Consider the following 22,541-nt stretch of genomic DNA (forward strand, 5'->3'; position numbering starts at 1 on the left):
GGATGGCCCCTGAGCTTTGTGATGAGGGATTGAGTTTTTGCTTTATAGCTCCCTTACATACACTGCTCTACACGCTCTTCCTGTGTTCACTGCAGCTACAGTCAGCACTACCAACCAGCTAGTGGCCAGAGAGCTGCCTGACAGAATGTTCATACTTAAACCCTGGAGTTACTTGGTGCTGCAAGTCTTTCAAGAAAAAAACGAAGTTCCAGTTACTTTCTATCCTCCTTTTCTTTGTGTCAATGAATTAGGCCAATTACTCTGACAAAATTCAGGTTTAGTTGGGCAACTCATGTGTAATTAGTTAAGTTCACTTAAGTTGTTAGCATGTTACTCTTGGCAGGGCACTGCCAGATGTCCAGTACTGGTGACTGCATCCTGCAGAGACAAACAGCAAACAACTGTATATGAAGTTTTAGGCAGAGGCAAATGCATGCATATTTACAGTTTGTTTTCCTCATGTATTTAAAATTAACATTTCCCTTCTGTGAACAGTTATGCAGGTTGAGCGAATACCCAGTGTTTGAAGACTTTTGAAAGGATATAATTGAAGCTAAAACAAATTCATCTTTTAAATAATGCAAATAAATTTTTTTGCCAGTAGCACTGCAGTGCTAGTCAGCAGTTTCTTCTAGTTTGTCACTTAATTAGCTTTGCCAAATATAAATACAGTTTTTGAAAGAAGTCAGTCCCATCAAAGAGCTTGCTTTCTTGAACCTAGAAGAAGAATTCCAGGAAGTGAATCATTTGCAGTAGCTCTTTGTAGGATCAGTTTGCAAATGGGGTGCAGTCAGCAAACTAATTCGAGTTATTATATGACAGGCTAAAATGAAATAATACATAAAAGGAAGCTTGCTTTCATAAGCTGGTTACAATAAACTCCAAGAACCTTCAATACCTCACCAAGTCCAAAGTGGGTTAAGAGAAGTTCCGGCTAAGTAACTACGTGACCAGAATTTTGTCACTGTTCTCTTCTGAGGACACATAAAATACTTCTTGTATGTCTCAACTGACCCGGATATACAGATTATAATACTACTGAGACCTAATCAACTGCAGGAAGTGCTGTGACTCCTCTGCCACCATTAAGATCCTTCCAAAGAGACAAAATTTGACAAAGAAACCATTTACTTCTTAACTATTAAAACACATCACGAGATTCAGGTGTTTGTCTCTTTTCCTTCATTCCTATTTTCACATACATGCATTAACAAACTTCTAAACCCAACACTATAAAACCCATCCAAAGTCAAGTTCTGAAAACCAGCTGATCAAAAATAATCTTATTTTTTCCCAAGGTGAAATTAAAGGCTTTATACCTGCTAGGACCCAAGTTCATGGCTCAGTGTTTTTTGTGAGACAGTTGATGGTGTAGCTTAATGGCATAATCAACTCTTACAAAGGCAAACCACAGAACCTTGAGCTCAGGTTTTGGCAGGTGAGTAAAGGAAAATGATTTTCAAGGAGGTGGTTTTGAAAGTAGTTTGTTTACATTTTGAGTCAGATAGTAAAATCACAGCCTAACATACCGGTCTCCGCATGCACAGTTATTCCTCAAACCTGCTGCAACTGTATGTGATCTTAATTGTCTGTACAATACCCTACACAGGCAGTTACCATGTGGACCTCCTGCTTTTGCAGGCGCAGTTGTTTCTGTTGTTGGTAGATCTTTTATACAGAATGCAAGACGGTAAACCAAGTTTCCTTTTAAATCCAATACAACAGCAAAACAGTACAGAACAGCACAGCAACATCGAATTACTGTAAAATACAGTGACAGGGACCAATGTGGTAGCATGTTCGCAGCAGGGCTAACTTCAGAAATTAGATGAGGCTCATGGCCTCAATAGTCTTCTGTATAAAACACACTGATAAGGTTTAAGCACTCAAAATAAGAATTTTAATGGGAAAGCTGCAGCTTATTTGCCTGAACACAGGACTGGTACCTAGAAACTGATTCTTAATTTTGAGTTGTTTTTGGTTGGACCAACCTGCTTGCAAGATGGGGGCAGGACTAATACACCCACTGAGTAAGTCCATCTCTGTAGAAGACTTTGGAGAGTGTCATATACAGGAATCAAATACATTACGCTGCCATTACTACTGAGGTAAGAACTTGGGGTCAAAGACACCGTAATCTGATGCTGAGGCTTGCTCAAAACCAGCTACCATCTGCCCAGGTGTGTGCTCCAGAAGCCATTCCTCATTCATATCCTGTCTGTAAAATGGTTGTCTGAACCCCAGAAGGAGCTGCTCTGATCAGAATGGAGAGGTTTGTATTGAAGTACTCACATCTGTTCTGAAGTAACCCGTGAAACAATTTCCTCTTCTGCTAGACTCAGCAATGCTGGAAATCAGCAGAGGGGCTGTGGGCTGCAATATACTACAGACAGCAGGCAGACGAGTCCTTCTTGCCTGTTCCTGGCTACAAGGTTAGGTCCAGCAGTGCAGCACCAGTGATGCCAAACATGCCCTGAGGCTTTAAGAGCACTGTCAGTGTTTGTTTAGCACAGCCTCATACTAGAAAACAGACATCAAAGAGGATGTGCTCTACAAGTTTAACAGTCCTTTTGGACAGGCATTACCCTTAACGGAGATTTGGAGAGAATCTAGCACAATGCATGAAGGGACAGAATGAACAAACATTTAAAGCACTTGTTTTGTTTTTTAATGAAATAGGGTGCTGGAAAGTGAAGAAGGAAGGAAAGGATACTTGGTCTACCCCACCAGCAAGAACCACAGTTCCAGTCAAAAGGGGAGGAAGGCACCATTGAAAGGAAACGGGAGGAGGATTGACTACATGCTGTATACAGAAGAAGGTCTCTACCTGGAATGGAAAGTGGTGAGTTTCAGAGCTGACAAAAAGAGCTGTGACTCACACAACAGACTTGTCTGGATGGTAGTGCAGCCTGTTCTGCTTGGGTTAAAATTCATACTCCAAGGGGAACCTTCTGCTTTGCTATTTTCTATTTCTGCAAGCAAGTATGGAGTTTGTAAACCTATTATGTAAGCAAATTCAAGATGAGTAGCAGCACTGGTAGATATGCTACTCCTCAACAACAAATAAAACACCTTGCTTCCAGTTCTTAAACTCTTGCCAGACTAAGTGTGTTTTGACGTTACCAACACTCTGAATGATTTTTCCATCTTCTCAAGTATCTGGATATTCTTTTATTGTGCCTATGACAGACCCTCTTAAGTTACAAGCCTGTGATGTATGGGCAGCTGTTGATGTGGACTAATCAGAGTGGGATTTTGCACTGCACTGCCTGCTTCCTCGTGTAGGACCTTAGCTTATATAAAATTCCATGATGAAAAAGAGACAGTAGTTCACATTTATCTACCATACGCTGCTGTAGCTGCTGCAGAAGAGCAGGCAATAGAGCAGTTCAGGATAGCTTAGTGCACAGTACCTTGATCTGCCTGTGCTCTGGGTGTGCTCTGTGGACATGGCAGCTTAGCAGCTGGATTTTTTTCAAGCTTCCTGTTTCAGATGCACAAAATGGCCATGGTGCATCTGTATGGTAAACCCATCTTAGATTTTGCACAAACAGCAACAAAGCCAATATTTGAATAATTCTGACTCAGATTAAGTTATTGATAAGGCTCATGCTGGCAGTGTAACTAAAATACGTGTGCTTCCTGCAAGCAATTCCTAAAGTACTGTTTAAGGAAGTAGCTGGCTGGTGGAAGGGGTAAGCTGCATTGCATCAGATGAACGCTGGAGTGGCTCCATCCAGCTGCAGAAGCTGGGAAGCACACTGTATTTCCTACAGAGCATCAACTTGGTCCTAGGAAATATTGCCAGAACAAAGTCTGGAATTTGGAGACATGAGAAGCAGGGTTCCTCATCGCCTTAAGTCCCCAGGAAGTTCAACACCTCAGTCTAGAAGACAGGCTTCCTTTTTAGCTGCATGCCATGGGTAGTGTAGTATAGCCAGCCACTCTATGTACACGGATCACCAACTGCAGCACTGTAGATCAGTGTCTACAACAGTGTAATGGAAAGAAAAGGTGCAAAAGATTCCATCCAGACTAGTTCAACTGGTATCATATAAATGGTTCACCTCATCAACTGCATCACACTGACATGCCCTGTGAGGCAGATAGTTTACTGTGAGCTCAGCAAGGCTAGACTGGTCCCGCACGTCTACTAATGCAGAAAGGTAGTTCAAAGTAAATTAAAGAGAAGCAAAAACTCTGAGTCCGGTGTGTGCTATACCAGATCAGTTTTCCAATTCTTTCTTTTGTTTTTCCTCTGCAGGAAGTGGAAGAGTTCAGCTTTATTACCCAGTTAGCAGGCTTGACAGACCACCTACCAGTAGCAATGCGTCTCATGGTTTCTACAGGAGAAGATGACCCTTAAAACTAACCAGCTTTGAGAGAACAGAAGAGGGAAATATTAACAATATTAAGAAAATATCAGAATAAGAATGAACTGTTCTGGTGCCATGTTAGGAAAAATGACCAGATCTGACTTGGGCTAATCCTGAACATACCAACAAAGGCAGATATAAAAAGGGAAGAAATGGAGGGGTTGTGGCCAAAAGCCACTGTCACAAGTTGCTCAGGCAACAGGGCAGGCCTGTACTACAATGCTTTCACTGTGGACCGAACGGAACTAAGATGGAAGTCCTAATTCCTTCTGAACCAGTGCCATTCTTACTAAAACATGTTTTTATACTAATATATAGCACAATTTAGTTTGTAATTAGTCTGTGAGTTAGTGCTGCTCTATGGTTTTTTGCATCATTTCTTTGTATAACTAATAAGCTAAAGCTTTGTTTCTTTTTTTAGCCTGTTTAAAGTTGTAGTAGCGTGCTTGCATCAGTAGCATGCGCCCGCACTGCATGCCACTCTGAGATAAAATAGTCCGTAAGATATCATGGGGAATATCAGAATGGAAGCAAGTTCAAAAATCCGACTACCAGCCAAAGCAAGGCATTCTGGGACCGGCAAACCCTTCTGTCCTTACAGATAAGATCTTAAAGCAAATAAACAGAACCTGTATTCAGTTTGCAGACCAGTATCTTCCTGTCCTACTTAAGGATACTTCAAAGATTTGCAATTAAGACTTTAAGAACACAGTTCTACCCTTACTCCAGCTGTGTTCCTACTGAAATGACGAAGTATTGTGTCTGAATAATGACTCCAGAATTGGGCCTTTAGCTTTCTAAGTGCAAGTTATTCCCTTAAGAAGAAATACAGTTCCCCTGTAATGTTTTTTCTTTCTTTCCATACATGGGACAGTTCTGAATTATGGTATGGGATGATATGTATGTTACAGTAGCGTGAATAGATTCCTGTAGTACTGTTGGTAACACCAGAGCCAACCTTCTGCCTTAGTTAGGGTAAGTGGGAAATAGCTTGTAAAATGCATGCTAGATATAGAGTTAAAATTAACATTTTTGGGGAAAAATGTAGAAGAGTGTATGACTGATAAGGCAGCATAACCTAACAATTTTCCAAAGGAATCAATCAGTATACACTTAAAAGGAAAATGTAGCAAAACTGACTAGAGAGTAGAGAACTGTGACTCTCAGCCTTAGGTATCTGCAGCCTAGAAGCAGAGGGTTTGTTTCTGTCTTTGAGACACAGGTCTCCATGCGTTATGCACTCACAGGCTTTAACAGGGGTCTTGCCAGCTAATTTGTATGTATGTTCTTTCCCTGCAGCTCTCTGAATGTGGGGCTCCCCTCTGTCATCTTATCCCTATTACCTCATCTACCCAGCCTCTGTAACCTTAACAAAAATAATGAAAAGCTGAGGTTCAGGTCCATTACAAGACTTAGTGTTTTCTTAGGGATTTAAATTCAGAAGGGTTTGTGTTGCTGGGAGAACAAGGGGACCCCTTGCATTTTCACTGATACTTAGTTTCTTCTGCCTACTTCATGTTCAGTTTTAGCACTATTTCCTCGTACATTATAAATACCCAGCGTTAAAAAGAAAAGACTTAATCTAATAGGGTTACCCCATTAAGTAAACTGTTTTAGTTATGCTGGCCACAAACTCCTGAAGATGCTCTTGTTTTGGTTTAGTTTGCACCTGCTAGGAATCAGCTTGAGCTATATCAGAAGAGATTTAAATTAGAAATCCCAGTCTGTGCAGCCCCTGGTACTGGCTTAATTAGCTGCAGTAAACAGTGAAACCTTCACTTCGGTCAGCCTGATTTTGCAAGTAGAGAAACAAAGCTTTAACAGTTATGAGAGTACTGAACTGACAGTACTGCCTAATCCCAAATAGATAGTAGGCCACTGTTCACACACTCCCACGGCACCTGGTCTTGACATGTTTTACGCCTCATTTTCCAGTCCTGGCACTCCTTCAGCAGAGACTGCCTCTAAACAGTGTACTGTGCCAAACCACGGGGGTAGTCTGTAAGTGTAACCACAGGGACTCCAAAATAGAACCAGACCTAATTCCCCTTTTTGATAAAATTAGGAATTCAAGTTTACAGTATCAGAGACTTGAGTGTACTGTCCCAGTGCACCACCAATTTCCCACTTTGTATGTTTCTCTTTATACAGAGGATGCACATATGTGCAATGTGTTTTTCTGGTTTCTTATCTCCCCACCCAATTCAGAAAAAATTGTACCTGAAACACTGCTTTTTACCCTATTTTCTACATTGCTTGTATTTTATTAACCTTTTTTAAAAAACCAAATGGTATCAGTAGCAATTTGTGTGCTGTACAGCAGCTATTTCTCAGTAGTAAAATTAAATATAAGGTACAGTATTTTTAATAGCTTTCCTATCAATGTAAATTACAATTTGATATCCACTTCTCTAAGTATCAGTTACAAGAGCTGAATTTGACACTGTGTGGGATATAATCCTAAAACTACTGCCAAACAATGTTACATTATTTACAGGAAACCAAGATGGTCTAAATTACTTGAAAAATCGGTTCTGTGGCTTTGTGCTGACTGAAAACCAGGCATTTTTTGTCAACTTTTTGAGATACATTGGAAAATATTTTTTCAAATTTAAAGTGATTTAGATTTTGATGTTCTTAGTTTCTCAGTCATCATGAAGTGGATAGTGGTAAAATGTTCTCTAAACATAACAAGCATACATTTAATCAGTCTAGGTAGTTCTTACTAATTTACTGTCTTAAGGATCACGCTTGCAAGAGCACACTGGGAGGTAAAGCATTGTGGCACCACTGTACAGATGTTCCTTGCTCTTGTGCATCAGTGCTGTGCCTTCCGATGCCTTGGTATGCTTGCAGGAGTCAGAGAGCATATGTACTGCTAAACTGTAATGAAACAGGCTTTCCTTTCCAGGGGAGCAGCCTCCTGGAGAAAGCGAGTTTGTATACACCACTGCTACCAGTTCCATATATTGACTGGCAGACAATAATTCAGACAATGCCTGTACCAGCAGGTATCAATCATTACAAGCCTTAGACAGATACTATGTAATAGAATATTTGCATTAAAAAAAGGGGGGTGGGAGTGGGGGGCGGAACTGTCAAGGAGAACATGCCTAGGAAATCAGACTCTGGATAGCTTTTTCAGACGTCAATCCCAACTTGCTTTAGGATAGCATGGCCCAATTTATTAGTAGGATGTTATTTATTAGAAGACTGAGTTAGGCTTATTCAACTATGCTGCCCCACTTTGTACAGGAATTTCAGGTATCTTCAAGAAGAAGTTGGTGATAACACTATTCTTGGTTTAATAGCTGCCACTCAACAGGGATACTGTAGATGAAGTGTCATGTTTTTATAGAAGCTAGGTAATATCTCTCATTTCTCATTTTCCATTTGTATTTTACAACAGCACTGCTAGAACAAGTGAACAGAATACACAAACAAGGACAGCCAAAACCTAAGAACTCTCAGACGTTTTAAGGATGTCAAGTCCTTACAAAGTCAGTACCTTTCAGTCACTTCAAAAACACAGCCTACAGAATGTAGCCTCTTGTGCACATCCAGATTCAGTTAATCTGTGCACTATTTGTCTGAGGGACACGTGATCCACCTGCTTTGCAGTCACTGAGGACCAGCAGTAGTGCCTAGTGTACTACACCTCTACAACCAATTCAAGTGGTGGCCAGCTAGTTGTATTCTATCACAAACTGGATGCTTAATCACAGCTGTCTAAAGCAACTGAAATATGCCGCGGACTGGCTCCAACCTGCAGCCTGTTGTAGGGAAACCCCAGAGAAAGCTGCCAGGTGTAATGAGTTTACCTGTCTTGTGCTAGTAGTATGATAGTTTTGTCCAGGAAGCACTCTCAGCCAGTCTGGCTAGACCCTCAGTCCTACTTGATGGATAAGACAGTAAGATTTAAGGAACTTACAATTCCGGTAAGATTATTTTGTTTGGGGTTTGTTTTTTGTTTGTTTGGGGTTTTTTTTTTTTTTTTGCTTTTAATGGCCTTTCTTTGGTATTCCCAATTAAGCCAATTAGCTGTCCCCAGTTTGGTCTTCAGTCTACCCTGGGATAACATAGCAGCACATGTATGTCAGCACATATCATCAGCTCAGAAATGAAGCATTTTTACTTCCTGACACTACAGGAGTAAAACAGAAATACAGTTTTAGCACTCTGACAGACTCCCAGTTTTATCATCCGTTGCAATGAGAGTCACATTGTTACTGAAGGTCTCATTTTTCCACGCCATTCTGTTTTAAATATAATCTTGATGCTGTTAAAGACTTGTATTATTGCTGAAGTTTAGAAATCCTATACTATGAATAACCTTTTTTTATTTGAATGATTTTTCGGTATTGTATCCTTCTGGAACCTAATGTTTTTATATGGTAAGCACACACCTTCTGACATTTTGTTATAAATGTATTAAAAGAAAAAAATAAATATTTTCATTGGTTTCTTTACCTGCAAGAAAACCACAATCTCAGACCTGATAAAAGCAAGGTATTTTGAACAATAGAGTGGGGATTTTGTCTTTTATTGGTGCTGAAAGGAATAACTGGTTGATGCAAACAAGATAATAAAATTTCAATGCTCAAATGATTCTGTGCAGTCCACTTTTTCTCATTTTGTGATGTGGAGTCTGACGTCACTCACAGAAATCTGACTGTAAGAGTACAGTCTCCCTGTGCTATGCTTTTGTAGTGAATCTGCAGAAAATAAAGGCTGAAAGGAATGCTCTTAAAATCCTCCACAGCTCAAACATCCCCCCGCACAGATGCACCCTGCTGAGTGCTTCACACAGGCACTGCCCACTGTAGGCTGCAAACCTGAATCCCCATTTTTCCAACAAGGACAAGGATATCCACTCTGCATTGCATTCTGTTGGTATTTAATGTAAGACCACTTCACAAGAACAATTTCTTATGCAGCCTCGACATCTCAACAGTTATCTAGTCCCTGAACTAATGGGAGTATGTTTTTATCTTTGGCTGGATGGTATAATTAAAAAACAAACACAGTCTCTGTACATTCATCCTTAAGAAATCCAGCAATACAACAAAACAATGTCAAGGGAAAGAAATCTATTCTACTGGTTCAGTCTTTCCGAACAGTCCTCAGAGTCCTTCATAAAAGCTTGCAGGAAACCCCACCTTGAAGAATTTATTTTCTCCACAAGCAGAGACGAGGAAATCAATGCAGTGACAGAGTGCAAGTGACAGGGCACAGCACACAAGTTTCTTGCCATTACCTCAGGAAGGAACCACTTTTGAGACAGGACGTTAGAGTTGGATCTCTGTAGCTTTCTCCACTGCTGTACAGACAATTTTTGTCTGCATTCTGATGCTACCACAGCATTACCCTTCCACAGGCTTAATTTTGCAGTGGTAGATTCCTAGCATGTGCTTCTCATGCAATACCTGACTGGTTTTCCTTGTTGCATTTTGCATTATTACATGAGAGCTTATGAGTGGGTTTCCCTCTATGAAGTGCTATAGGTACTTCATAGGAAAACACAGTCACTTCTTGGACAGCTGGCACTTTCCAGACATTTAACTAAAAAGAACAAGTACAAAAAAATCATTATTCCTTCCTGCTCCCTCTGCCCCAGAAGTTGTAGTGTAGGTTATTGTGAGCCCTTGCCCACAGCTGCCTGGCAGTCAGCATTGTAACTGCAATGCCATCTGCCCCTGGCTATTTTACAGATTCTCTTGGCAAGGCATCCATTAAAACAAACCTCCCTATCCCACTGAAATTCCTGCTCAGAATGCTGCTAAAACCACTGTTCTTCCAGCCCTTTTCTTTGACTGTTTAATACTTCTATTTGCTGCAGCAATGAGAACTGGTGCATCAAAGTTCTCATATATATTTTCATGGCCTTTCAGGAGACACGTTCTTACCCTCTTGTTACCATTGTTTTTGACTACTCCAGATTTCCAATTTACCACTCCTAAATCTGCAAGCCTATTTTCTTCCAGACTTTCCCTGACATTTAGGGAAGGCTTCAAGCAACCATTTGTGAGATCAGCGTGTGGGGCTCACTAGGAAGACTTGGCAGGAAAACAACAATCCTCTTTCTCGTCTTTCATGGAATGGCAGATTTAACTGCTACTTCCAACCACTAGATGTGGACAGGAAGAGATAGATACACATTAATTGCAGGTAAGACTGCAAGAAAATTGAAAAGAAAAAAAGAAATCTGAGACATTTTTGGATATACAGACATTGGGTCTGTATATTCAAAAAATCCTGGAATCTCCATAACCACATATTAATTCCCTTTGCCCCCTTCCCACAGTCCCCAGACTCATTTTATAGGCCTGACAAACATTCTGTACCACTGCAGATCACACTTGCTGCTGAGGCTGTGCTCAGCCCTACAGAAACTGCAGCACTTATGCTGGTACCATTGCTTCTCACACTGAGACGCTTCTTCAACCTGTAAGCCCATTTTGCCCACACCTTCAGCATTTGGTTATGTCCTCTCACTCTCCTCCTGTCTGACCCACAGATGCCTCAGTGCAGACCTGTAACTGCCCTGTCTCTTATATAACAACCAGCACTACAACATCAAAATAATTGTTCCCAGGCACCAGAACCATCTAAAGAGTAAACTACTCAAGGAGATTCACTGTAGTAGAAAAATGCTATAGCCTTTCTGTGTGCTTTAAAGCATAACTGAATATATCGCATAAAATACATGGACATTTTCCCCATGTTTCCCCACTACCTTACAGCTGGCTTTCCTGTCTGTAAATTGCATAATTCCTAGGAAACAGCCTCTGCTTACTCTGTTCCTCTGGAAACATCCACCAACACGTTTTTACTACTGTCAAGCTCCCTCTTTCCCGTTTGTAAGTAAACCTTTGATGTCTCCAAGGCCAAATGAGCAGAACAACGCCAAAGTGCCCCGTGTGCCACAGTCCCCAGATGGTAAGCCAGGTGTGCCAGAGTATCTTTTATCTGTATAAAAACTGCAAAAAAATTCTAATGTGTCACAGTAGTTCTGTTATATTACATCTGTTCTTTTACAAAGCCCTGCTAAAGCTCCTCAACTCATGGCAGCATATGTCCAAAGCAACCAGAAGCCTTAAAAGTCCCACTGCTATTCGCAAATGTTTTGACTCTTAAACCCCAGCAACAAGATGCGTCAATCTGATGAGCTCAACAGAGACCTTAATGTGTTCCTGAATGCTGTCCTGTCATTAGTGTACTGAATATTGATATCACTGACCGCTTTTCACCCTGCTAAAATGGAATTTGCCTCACAGATACATAAACACTGTATTAGCTAGTAACTGATATAAATTCTTCTGCCTTAACGATACAAAATGGAGGATGATGGCAAAGACATTGAAGGGAAACAGAACTGCCTGCAGAAAGGACTGTGGCATGTCTATAAAGTGGGCACGCGCATCCTACACATTTATTTCACCTGTGAGCTGTAACTTCACAAATACCTGGAAGAACAACTTGCGCAAGTTCAGGATGCACCTATGGTAAGAACTGCTCTATTCCACAATGGTGTTTCTGTAATTTAAGATTCTGGATAATACAGCAGAAACAACTGAAGGGATTGCCAATGCTGCTGCAGCATTGCATGCAACAGCACCTGCATGGGCAGGCTCTGAACACTTCTGTATTTGAGAGAAGCAAATGGGGAGTTCAGAACCTGAAATCACCCAATGGCAGTGCACTCTGAATGCATTCACAACAATGAATGGAAAAGAGATGTGCATGACAAGGGGAAGATGACATCTTTCCACACCAAACGTAATTAGGTCTCTTTATTCTCATTAACGAGGTTCATGAACTTAAAAATGAGAAGATCATTAGTTTGAACACCCTGGCCCAGCTACAATTTGGGTAACATCCTCATTACCTTTTCATATCTAACTAGGTATAATTATTACCTTCTTTGTGTTTGGCTGCCACAGGTTCTTAAATACCTTCCAAATGCCAATCCAGAGCTTTGAATACCCAGCAAAATGCAGATGGATCTTCCTCTACAATTAAAAACTTCACCTGAAGTCAACTGCCATCACCAGCTTCAGCAAAGGCAACACTGCATGTTTTATATTGCTTCAAAAGGACCTTCAGGATATCAAGGAACAAAAGGCAGTTACAACGTCTGCAAGACATCAACTGAAAAAATATCCCGGGCCTAGCCTGGTGCCAAGCACTATGCTAAATATACTTCTAATGAGAGGTGTATCACACAAGACAAACTATTTCTCATCACGCAGCCTGGTCCATTACCTCAGCTCCAAAATAAGACTGTTAGGAAACAGGTATTTAAACACTATTTTCTGTTACTCCTTGGTTACATATAATTTATCTTTTCCACATTTGCTGAGAAAGCTATTCATAACCACAGCAAACTCAGACTTGAAACAAAACATGTCTTTTATCCCACAATATGCACATATGGAGGACTTCACACTGTAGCTACTTCATTAATAGACTGGTGTTCCTGGAACTCTGTGCCATTTTTGATCTAGTGTGCTTACCCTGGTGAGACCCCTCTTGCCCACAGCTGACCTTGAGTGTCCTTCCACCTCACTGCAAAAAACTCTGCCTCACCACTCTGCAGCTACATGTTCCAATGTCAGAGCAACTTAGAAGCCGTAAATGTGGCACTTATTATACCCTGACAGAAAAAATCACTGAGTCTGGTTAAGTGCTGGGCAGTGGTTCCAAACTCAGTGTAAAAGGTCCTTGTCCAGGCCTGCCTTCCCAGGGACTGACAATTAGAAGGTTTCTGACCACAAGACCAGACGAGTTCAAAACCAGCTTCCAACTGACCACAATGGAATGTAACACAAACAAAAATTCCTCTCTGAAAATCCACTGCTTTTAGAACAGAGTTTGATGTATTTTTACAGAGAGATTGTATGTGTGAGCCCTACTTACTACAGGAAGAGACTATACAGAGCAACCCAGAAGGTCCCACTCAGTTCTGCGCTTGGTTTGAGGGTAAAGTACAGAATTCTTCTGTTTCTGGTTAATTATTATTTACAAGCACAAGTAACTACCTGTTTGGGACATTCAGTTTCTTCCTTAAAAAAATAACTGATATTTCTATTAACTTCTTAAACATGGACAGGGCTGGCACTTACTAGCAGAAACTAGCTATGAATAGCTCCCTGTCACGGTTCTGGGTTACTTACTTAAAGCATGCGGGGCAAAGGGAAATGAAAAATAAAAAAAATGGAAGGAGGAGCTACTCAATCTGCAGACATACTATAAAGGCACAAGAGCATCAAAAAAAGGAAAAAAAAAGAAGTAAACTGCAATTAAAAAATGGTAAGAACATTAAGAAAGATGAAATGGCCCTTATATAAACATTCCACAGCATGTACACTGCTGACTAGTTTTGTTGGTGACAAGTATAACTACACCTTGCCTTTAGTTTTAGAGATGCTTTTTTATTAAATCTTACTTCAAATGTAATTATTTGATTAGCTGTTGCCTAGACAACCCAGGGAATGCAAATACAGACTGTCTCAAAAGAGTCCCAGATTTATGGGGAAGTAAACAATGGAGCCGTGTATTTAGCTCCCAGCTAGAGTCAGACACACAAGTGGAATATTCTGCTCAGAAGCAAAGGGATACAGGTGGCAGCATCCAAGAAAGCAGCAGGAAGCTGGGAGTGGATAGAAGACATTGCATCAATCTGAACAGATAAATGATCTCCTGTGAGAAAATACCTTTATTTTTTCAGGCAGACTATACAGCCTGGCTGACTGGCACTGTGACGAATTACAGCATTCCACATGGGGACAAGCTCTGCCAACAAGGGAGACTTTGAAGAAAGAGAATGCACTAAACAACAACTGAAAGGTCTATGTCACGTCCTTACCGCAGAACTCTTGCTGATACCTGATGACTGCCACTGTGGAGCAAGGCACATGCCGCAATTACATGTATATGTTAGCGTATCTGCAGCAGATACCAGAGGAGTTCAACTCACAAAGCAACCCTGACACTAACGCTGTTTAGGAAGAAGTACTTAGATGATCTGAGGTGGAAGGTATATACTACTTATACCTCCACCCTGCTGATGCATTCACATCACCTATAAACACCAAATAAACCCCACAGCCTGGCAGTGCAGGCACTGCACAGAGAGGGATACAGTAAGAGACTGATCTTGAAATGCTTATGGCCCATGACAAGCACAAAACACAGAAATTACATGTTTTGCCAGTATATACCCATGAAACCTGTGAAGCAGAGCACCCTGCTACAACAAAGTCTTGTGATTCTATGAAATTTGAAGACAGTCTTTCCTTGATTTTTCTCTGCCTTACTGCCTTTTTGGAGATTTTTTTTTTTTTTTTTTATGTATATTGGAATGCACATGCCAAGATAATACAAGAAAAGGTGAAAATGTAACATCTGACATGGAAGTTGACCTTATGGTTCATTTATTCTGATATGCAACACAGAGGGAACTCCTAGCCTTTGCTGAGCACTAGTCAGTACCATGAAAAAACATAAAGGGGGGGGGGATGGAGGGAGAGAGATCCAAACTCCTGAAATCTAAAGGGAAAAAAAATAATTTAATGCATGAAGGAGATGCAACTTCCCTAACAGTTTCATACAAAACAGAAACACATACTAAGCTATCAGAATGCAATATATCAGCACAGCTTTCAACACAAGGCCAATATGTATTAACCTTCTGCCTCCACCAAGACCTTTATCCTTTGGCTTGCTATGCCTAAAGACTCAGGATTAGTGCTCTCTACTGACACAAAGGTTGCACAAGAGAACTTTGTTGTAATTTTACCACTTCCCTCACGCCTCGTCAGTGCCTTCAGATAAAGTTTTGGTTTTATGCTTCAGTTCCAGAAGCATAAATGTTAGATGATACATTTTTGTAGGCAAACCCACCTTTTGCTAAAGGAAGTTCAGGTCCCTGTGTAATTCTGGGAGACTTCCGACTTACTTTTCAGGTAGCATCTGCAATCTCTGCTCTCAGGACAGACTTCCTGGTCAACAGGGTGCTAGGGAGGCTGGAGGAACAAAAGAGATGGCCACTGATTTAAAACAATGGCAAGGCTTAATGAGGATCGATGTCAACAGGGTTGCTTTATGGACTATCCCTTAAATTCTCTTACCAGAATGAAACTATTAGATTTGGAGTCCAAAGACCATTTTAATCACCCAGGCAAGAACACACAGTAATGGAGACAAATGTATATGTAGGCAGCTGGAGCTAATCTGTGTCACTTAACACAGAAGTATGTTAAAGCTGCTACAATCGTTTTGTTTCTGTAGTGGAGGGAGAAAGTGTTTTAAAACAAACCAGGGCTGCCCAGACTTTAGCATAAGGAGCCCTCCCCCTGAGTTTTCAGCCTTGCATATGTAGATTACAAAAGAATTAACACTAAATTTAACCCAAAACTAGGCTCTGCAACTTTCAACTCACTGCCCTCTCCCTTCTTCCCCCCTGGGGGAAACAAATCTATGATATAAACACTAGCTGTAACACAAAAAGGTATCTAAAAGGGAAGCAGAATCCACCAAAAACCCTTTCATACCATTTGCTTTGTCAGTCAGCATGGCTTGAAAAACAGCTCTTTAGACTTACTATTCTTAAAGCCATCTCTTAAAAAAACCCCCTATGTTTAAAGCATTTTATACACAAAAGCAACTAGAGTTCAGTGATACCAAACCAAACAAATTAAGCCTTTTGTTTTATCCCTCTAAAGAAAAAGGCCAGGTGCATTTAAAACATTTTTTTAGTTTTCCACTAAAAGGCCCCAAGGACAGAGGCTCCACTCACAGGCACCAGGCTATGAGCAGCAGTACGGACAACACTTGCACCACATCAGCTGAGGTGATGAGACCCTAAATGCTACTGTTCTTTCACAACAAAAGGGCACGAATATTCAACACTACAGCCCCTGCCTTGGACCTAAGCTTAATCACCACTTGGTACAATGTCCCATCACTCCAGGATACACACATGGCAAATTAGCAAGCAAAATTATGTGGTACAAATATTCTTTTCATACCAGTCCATTACCTATGTGTGTGCTTGGTTTCCACAGTCTTGAAGTCACAGAGACACACTCAACACAAGAACTTTTGTTCATAAAAGTCCAGAAGTTCTAGAACAGAACAGGCCTCTACACCAAAGTTTCCTCCCTCATGTAAACTAGTGAGCTGGAAACAGCTACTGACACAATTTTACATTTAAAACAACCAGGCTTGCTAGCAGGCACAGACCCGCAGCCAGGGCCCCGCAGTTAAGGCCACCGCAGCAAGACCGGTGAGGGCCCACCCGGCTCGTATCACGACAGCGGCCGCGGTATGACTGGAACCGCTGGAGCGCTTGACGCCCAGAACTGCCCCCCAAGAACAGCCCGGCTCCCCGCAGCAGCACCGTGCCTCCCCGCCCGGCTTGCAGCGGCGTTTCTCCGACGGGAGCGCCAGCCAGGGCTCCCTCCCCACCTACTTTGCCGCGGCAGTGCCGCTAGGGACGAGAACATGCCTACCCCCCCCCCCCACCATCCCTTCTCCTCAGGCGGCAGAAGAACAAAATGGCTCCCCGCCGCCTGAGGAGAGGGCTCGGCCAATCAGGAGCGGAGCCTGCGCTCCCGGGAGCGGGGCGGTGGCAGCGGTGGCCGAGCTGGCTCAGGGACCGGGGGCCCCAGGGCAAGGAAGTGCTGCGGGAGTCGATGCACTGCGGGCCAACGGCCGCCTAGCTGAGCTCCTCAGCGCGTGCAGCGGGGAACGGCCCAGGGCAGTCTGTTGAGTACTGATGAATTCAGGCCTTTTCCACCTCAAGTGAGGGACGCGATCACCAGCCCTTCATTACAAACGCTTTTGCAGCTGTCCTTGAGGTATGCGTGAGATGATGTATGTAGACACACAGTACGGTCACTTCAACCATTCCTAGAAACACGGCAGTCGAGGAGGAGGATGACATTTTCAAGTGCTGCAGCATAGAGTGACTCTCCCTCCCACCTGTTTTGTTGCCGGGGCCTGGTTTATTTGCTCTCAGGGTTGTGAACAACTGGTTTCTTGGATACTCTAGCATAAAGCAGGCACTTTATGGATGTACAGATACAGCCAGATCCATCAGCACTGAGAAGGAGGAGAACTTGAGAAGCAGTAAGCTGCAGCACCCACGCTTTCTCCAACAGCATGAGTGCAACACTGAGTGATCCAAGGCAAGGAAGAGCAGAGGCTAAGGAAAGTAACAGGAGTGAGAGACCAAACCCACAACAAACAGTGTATCACACAGCTGCCCTTCAGCAACACCCGGAGGAAGCAGCACAGGTTATGTGGCCAGTCTCCTGTCTCTAACTCAGGAGCTAAGATACCCTGGGACTGTGCCCACACCACTGACAGACAAAAGCACCGGCAGACATGTGACTGCAGGTCTTTCCTTTCGCTTAGAGGAAGATAATCGGTGTCTGCAGAAGAGGCATCTTCAGGGCTCTCAAATCTTAGACAGAATCCTGCTGGGGGGGGAAAATGTGGGTCATCTTCACAACAGCCTTTCAAAATAAAACCAAAGCCCTATAGCCTAACTATATATATTAAAAAACTATGTATTTTCTATATATATCATTTTACATCTATATAATATATATTATTTATTTTTAGATATGTTAAAAACCCCATGGTTTTAATTACTGAGTTATCCAAGGATTTGCTGTCTTTGAGCCTTTATCTGCTGTATCTCGGTCAAACCTCATAAGGCTGTATGTGAAATCACACTGCACTAAGAAAACAAATGATTAAAGCAGAGCAAGGGAGCCAGGGGATTAGTTTATTCTGCATGGCCTTAAGCAAGTCATTTTTAGCTCAGGCCCTAATCTTATAGTGAGCCTGGGGCAGATGAAACGCTTTAATACCCACACAGCACACTTAGTTTTTTCTCATCTGAAAAATGGGGATAACATGACACACCTCTGAGAAGCTTCTTAATCGTTAATCTGCAGTAAACACTTGGAAATACGAAGTTTTAAAACTATTAATTATTAAGTACCAAGCCAAATTAACATTTTGCAATGCCATTGGACTCAATAAGACTGACAACACAAGCACCCATTGTATTCAGCTCATAATCGTCACTGGAAAAATCTTAACACTAAGAAACTGTAATAGTCTCTTCCCCTCCTAACAACCAGCTGTAACTACACACAGAATACAAAAGATGAGTGACTAAATGAATTAGTTTTGAACTGCATCCTCTATCTTGTTAAATGCAGGAAGCCAACACAAAGCAGTTTTCAAAGGGACTAATTGGAGGAGAAAAGCAAGCTCCAGGATCTCAGTCTTTGAATTGCCCAGCCTTTGGACAAAAGCTATCAGTTCTACAAGTAACAGTCAGCTGTCATGACTCAAACCTTTTAAAATGCAAGACTTGTCCTTCATTAGGACCATGACAATGTCACTGTCCCAAGAGTATTATTCATTTTCTGTATTCAGCATGAGACACTTTGTTGCCTGCCTGCTTTTTATGGTCAGTCAAGTCCTTGTCAAGTCAAGTCTATTAGCCTTACTAGAGTTGTCACTTTTTGTACTAGTTTTCCACTTCAGTGCACATGTGTACATAACATCACAAGCTTTTTATTTGCACAAGACAGCTGCACTGCAATCAGTGCACTTTTCCTTATTAGAAGTAAACGCAATTTGAAAACATGCTAGAAATGTGTAAGTGGATTCTCAGCACCCTCTCGTGGATTTCAGCTGTGATAACTACCAAATATGAGTAAAACTTCCATTACAATTCAGAGCTACAGAAAAGTTATTTTTGCAGCAAAACTACAATAGGGAATTAAATGTGAATGGCAAAACATGGTGGTTTGTGATTATTTTAATACCTGAATAAAACCTGCATCTTTAGTGCAAGCATCTCTTGTGCCACATAAAAAAAAATCTGCCAGTGGCACACTGGCTCTCAGGCAACATATGAACTGTAATACTGTTGGTTCAGTGGTGACAGGGGATCCTGTTTCTATTAAAACATATGCTATGCCTGTAGGCCCAGTCAGGATCAAAGCTGTTGCCATTTAAAAAAAAACACAACTGCCTGTGGTGATTACACGGGGTAGGTTCCTTCCAAGAGAAAATAGGACTCTGGCTCTGCTTATTAAGATCCCAGTAGCCAGAAGCTCTTCCAAGTCAGCACATCATTGCAATGCTTCTGTCAGGTTTGGGAATAAACAGGAGGCTGAATGATGCTACTGGGCAGATGTGCTTTTCTGATTAAGTGGCTTTCCTCCCCCATGTGTGTGCTGGCAGTAAAATGCCCTGTGGAAGAGGACAGAGATAGAAGTACTTGTTCTGGTTTGGTTTTGCATACATGTTTCCCAAATGGCTGCTATCTCCCTATAAACAGCTGTTTTCCACACAATTTACGGATCACATTAGGGTTTTAAGTCTGTGAAGAATTTACAGTAGCTAAGTAAGATTTGATACATATACTAAATACTCCTAATCACAGAATCATAGAATCATAGAATAGTTAGGGTTGGAAAGGACCTCAAGATCATCTAGTTCCAACAACCCTGCCATGGACAGGGACACCTCACACTAAACCATCCCACACAAGGCTTTGTCCAGCCTGGCCTTGAACACTGCCAGGGATGGAGCACTCACAACCTCCCTGGGCAACCCATTCCAGTGTCTCACCACCCTAACAGGAAAGAATTTCCTCCTTATATCCAATCTAAACTTCCCCTGTTTAAGTTTTAACCCATTACCCCTTGTGCTGTCACTACAGTCCCTGATGAAGAGTCCCTCCCCAGCATCCCTATAGGCCCCCTTCAGATACTGGAAGGCTATTAGGTCCCCACGCAGCCTTCTCTTCTCCAGGCTGAACAGCCCCAACTTCCTCAGCCTGTCTTCATACAGGAGGTGCTCCAGTCCCCTGATCATCCTCGTGGCCTCCTCTGGACTTGTTCCAACAGTTCCATGTCCTTTTTATGTTGAGGACACCAGAACTGCACACAATACTCCAGGTGAGGTCTCACAAGAGCAGAGTAATCACATGTGAACTAATCTTTCCCCAATTCACCCAGATTTGTATCAACACAGCTATGTTTTGTATGAACCAGAATTTAATGAGTGGTGTGACCTTTATGAAAACATTCAACCCATACATATGGGAAAAGGTTTCTTCCAATGTAACAGCTTCCAGCGTGTTTTAACCAAATCCTCCAAGCAGTTTCAGTGCCTGTTAAAATGCCTAAGTATAACCAGCAAGGATTAGTAATGTTGATCACACAGTGAATTAAACACACAAGGTTTCTTTAGCACATCTGTCAGATTTTGCTCCTGTGAGGAGCCCCACGGGTGCTAAAATACACTCAAGTTTTACAGGTTTTCAGCTTTTGTTTTTTTTTTTTTTTTTTGGAACAGCAATACAACTTGCACTCTAGGTATATTGAAATTTAAGATGTTTTTCCTCACATGCAGATAGTATGATCCATATTAATTGCCACAGTTCAGTTCCGGAAGCACAGTTCTGCAGCTGTGCTAGCTACTACATTTAGCTTATGCCCTTCATTTTCACTACACCCACCTCTGAGAATCTCAGTAGTCTCAACTCTCACAATACCAAGACTGTTTAGAAAGGATACCTCTCCATTACCATGCCTAGTTTCTACTGCAGTACCCACACATCTTCAACATACATAACGCTGATAACAAAATACAAATTCCCATCAATTTCAGATTCTTCTCCTTGGCATTTTAGCAATTAAGTGTCTTTAACTAGGAAGCACAATTCAGGCCCATACATACACAGTAATCTTTAAGAAAGTTAACAGTAGACATTAAAATACTGTAAATTCAGTTGTGGTTTTGTTCTTTATTTTTCAAACACCATAATTCTAATATATTGATGTCTGTTAGTTCTGTGTTACCTTTGGAACACTGTATGCTTCTGTTAGGTTCAGAATCATTTGTGCAGTCATATGCAAAGCACCTTCAGAAGCTATTCCTGAAAAATAGCTTCTGAATACTGCAGAACAAGAACAGCAGCTCATGCCTTCTGTTTCAGACCACGAGCAAACACAGGAGGCAGCACCTGTGGTTTTTCTGCTGTGTTATCTCTTCCAGAAGAGAATTTATACAGTGCAAGCCTTACAACATTCACACTTGTACAACTCTCTGCCTTTTTTTTAATTTATAAATTAAATTAAAAAAGCCGTTTCCCCTTAAAAGGCTTGTCCATATTATTGTTCCCTTTACAACTGCACAGCTTATGTTCCCAACATATAACAAACAGATCTGTGGCACCATACGTTCTGTGGACTAGATGCAGGGTAGCAAAATTAGAAACAATTGTATAATGAACAGTAACCTACATATTCCAGCAAAGTTTGTAAGAAACAAGAGTCTGATGTTAAGCATCTTAAAAGTAGTTTTGAAAAGTGAAATCCACAGGTCTCAATAGGAGCTGCAGGGTTCCTGTTCCAGTGAAAAACATTAGTCATGTATTTCATTGCTTCCTTACATCTATTAAGTGTGAAGACCTTCATCAGAAAAACAGTTCTGAGAAATTTAGGAATATTTCAAATGGCTTCCAGGTCTGTAAATGTGATCACACGCTTAGGAAGAGAAAAAGGAAAAATTCCTACTCACCAGAATTATGTACCATGGTGACCAGAAAAGCAAAGCAGAGTAAGCTCCTGCTCCCTCATGGCTTCTTTATGGCATTCCTCTCACTTTGCTTAAGTTGCTGCTCATAGGAAACAGGAGTAGCTTTGGTAAGCACAGCTATGCCTGTGGCTGGCTGACATAATTTTGGACAGCCAATACAATGATTTTCTATTTCTCTTAATAGGTCACACATACAAAACAGATCCACCGATTGTTCATCTAAAGCAGAATTAATTGCACACACATTGTCACACATTACAACTTCTCCCAACATGATCTGGAATACAACTAAGTAAAACTCAGCTGCAGACATGTGCTACTGCAGAAAGCATACAACTCAGCTAACTAGCAGGTATTATTTAGGCCTCTAGTGGAAAGAGTGTAAGTCCACGTTTTTGATCAGATAATGCATATTACGTATCTTCTAAAATGTGTACATTTTTGTACACTATGGCTTTTTCTTTTGTTTCTGGCCAGACAACCATCAGTTTGTCAATTCCAATTAACCTGAATTTGTACATCTTT

General features: G+C 41.5%; 1 protein-coding gene and 1 long non-coding RNA gene across 4 annotated transcripts in view; one reads left to right on the forward strand and one right to left on the reverse strand.

The window, feature by feature from the left end:
* Window positions 1–8,984, forward strand: part of SMPD3 (sphingomyelin phosphodiesterase 3) — a 101,574-nt gene extending 92,590 nt beyond the window's left edge. For all 3 annotated transcript variants that reach the window (XM_065663398.1, XM_065663399.1, XM_065663400.1), the window contains exons 7-8: window positions 2,680–2,842; window positions 4,265–8,984. In XM_065663398.1, coding sequence (XP_065519470.1) covers window positions 2,680–2,842; window positions 4,265–4,366 — 265 coding nt within the window. In that variant the 3' untranslated portion in view covers window positions 4,367–8,984. The remainder of the gene's footprint in view (window positions 1–2,679; window positions 2,843–4,264) is intronic.
* Window positions 1–16,785, reverse strand: part of LOC136005695 (uncharacterized) — a 33,197-nt gene extending 16,412 nt beyond the window's left edge. Inside the window, exons 1-2 of the long non-coding RNA XR_010608839.1 lie at window positions 16,420–16,785; window positions 15,282–15,403 (exon numbers count right to left, since the gene is read on the reverse strand). This is a non-coding gene — a long non-coding RNA (uncharacterized LOC136005695). The remainder of the gene's footprint in view (window positions 1–15,281; window positions 15,404–16,419) is intronic.
* Between the last annotated feature and the right edge of the window lie 5,756 nt (window positions 16,786–22,541).

The sequence above is a fragment of the Lathamus discolor genome, chromosome Z (assembly GCF_037157495.1).
Source record: "Lathamus discolor isolate bLatDis1 chromosome Z, bLatDis1.hap1, whole genome shotgun sequence".
NCBI lineage: Eukaryota > Metazoa > Chordata > Aves > Psittaciformes > Psittacidae > Lathamus > Lathamus discolor.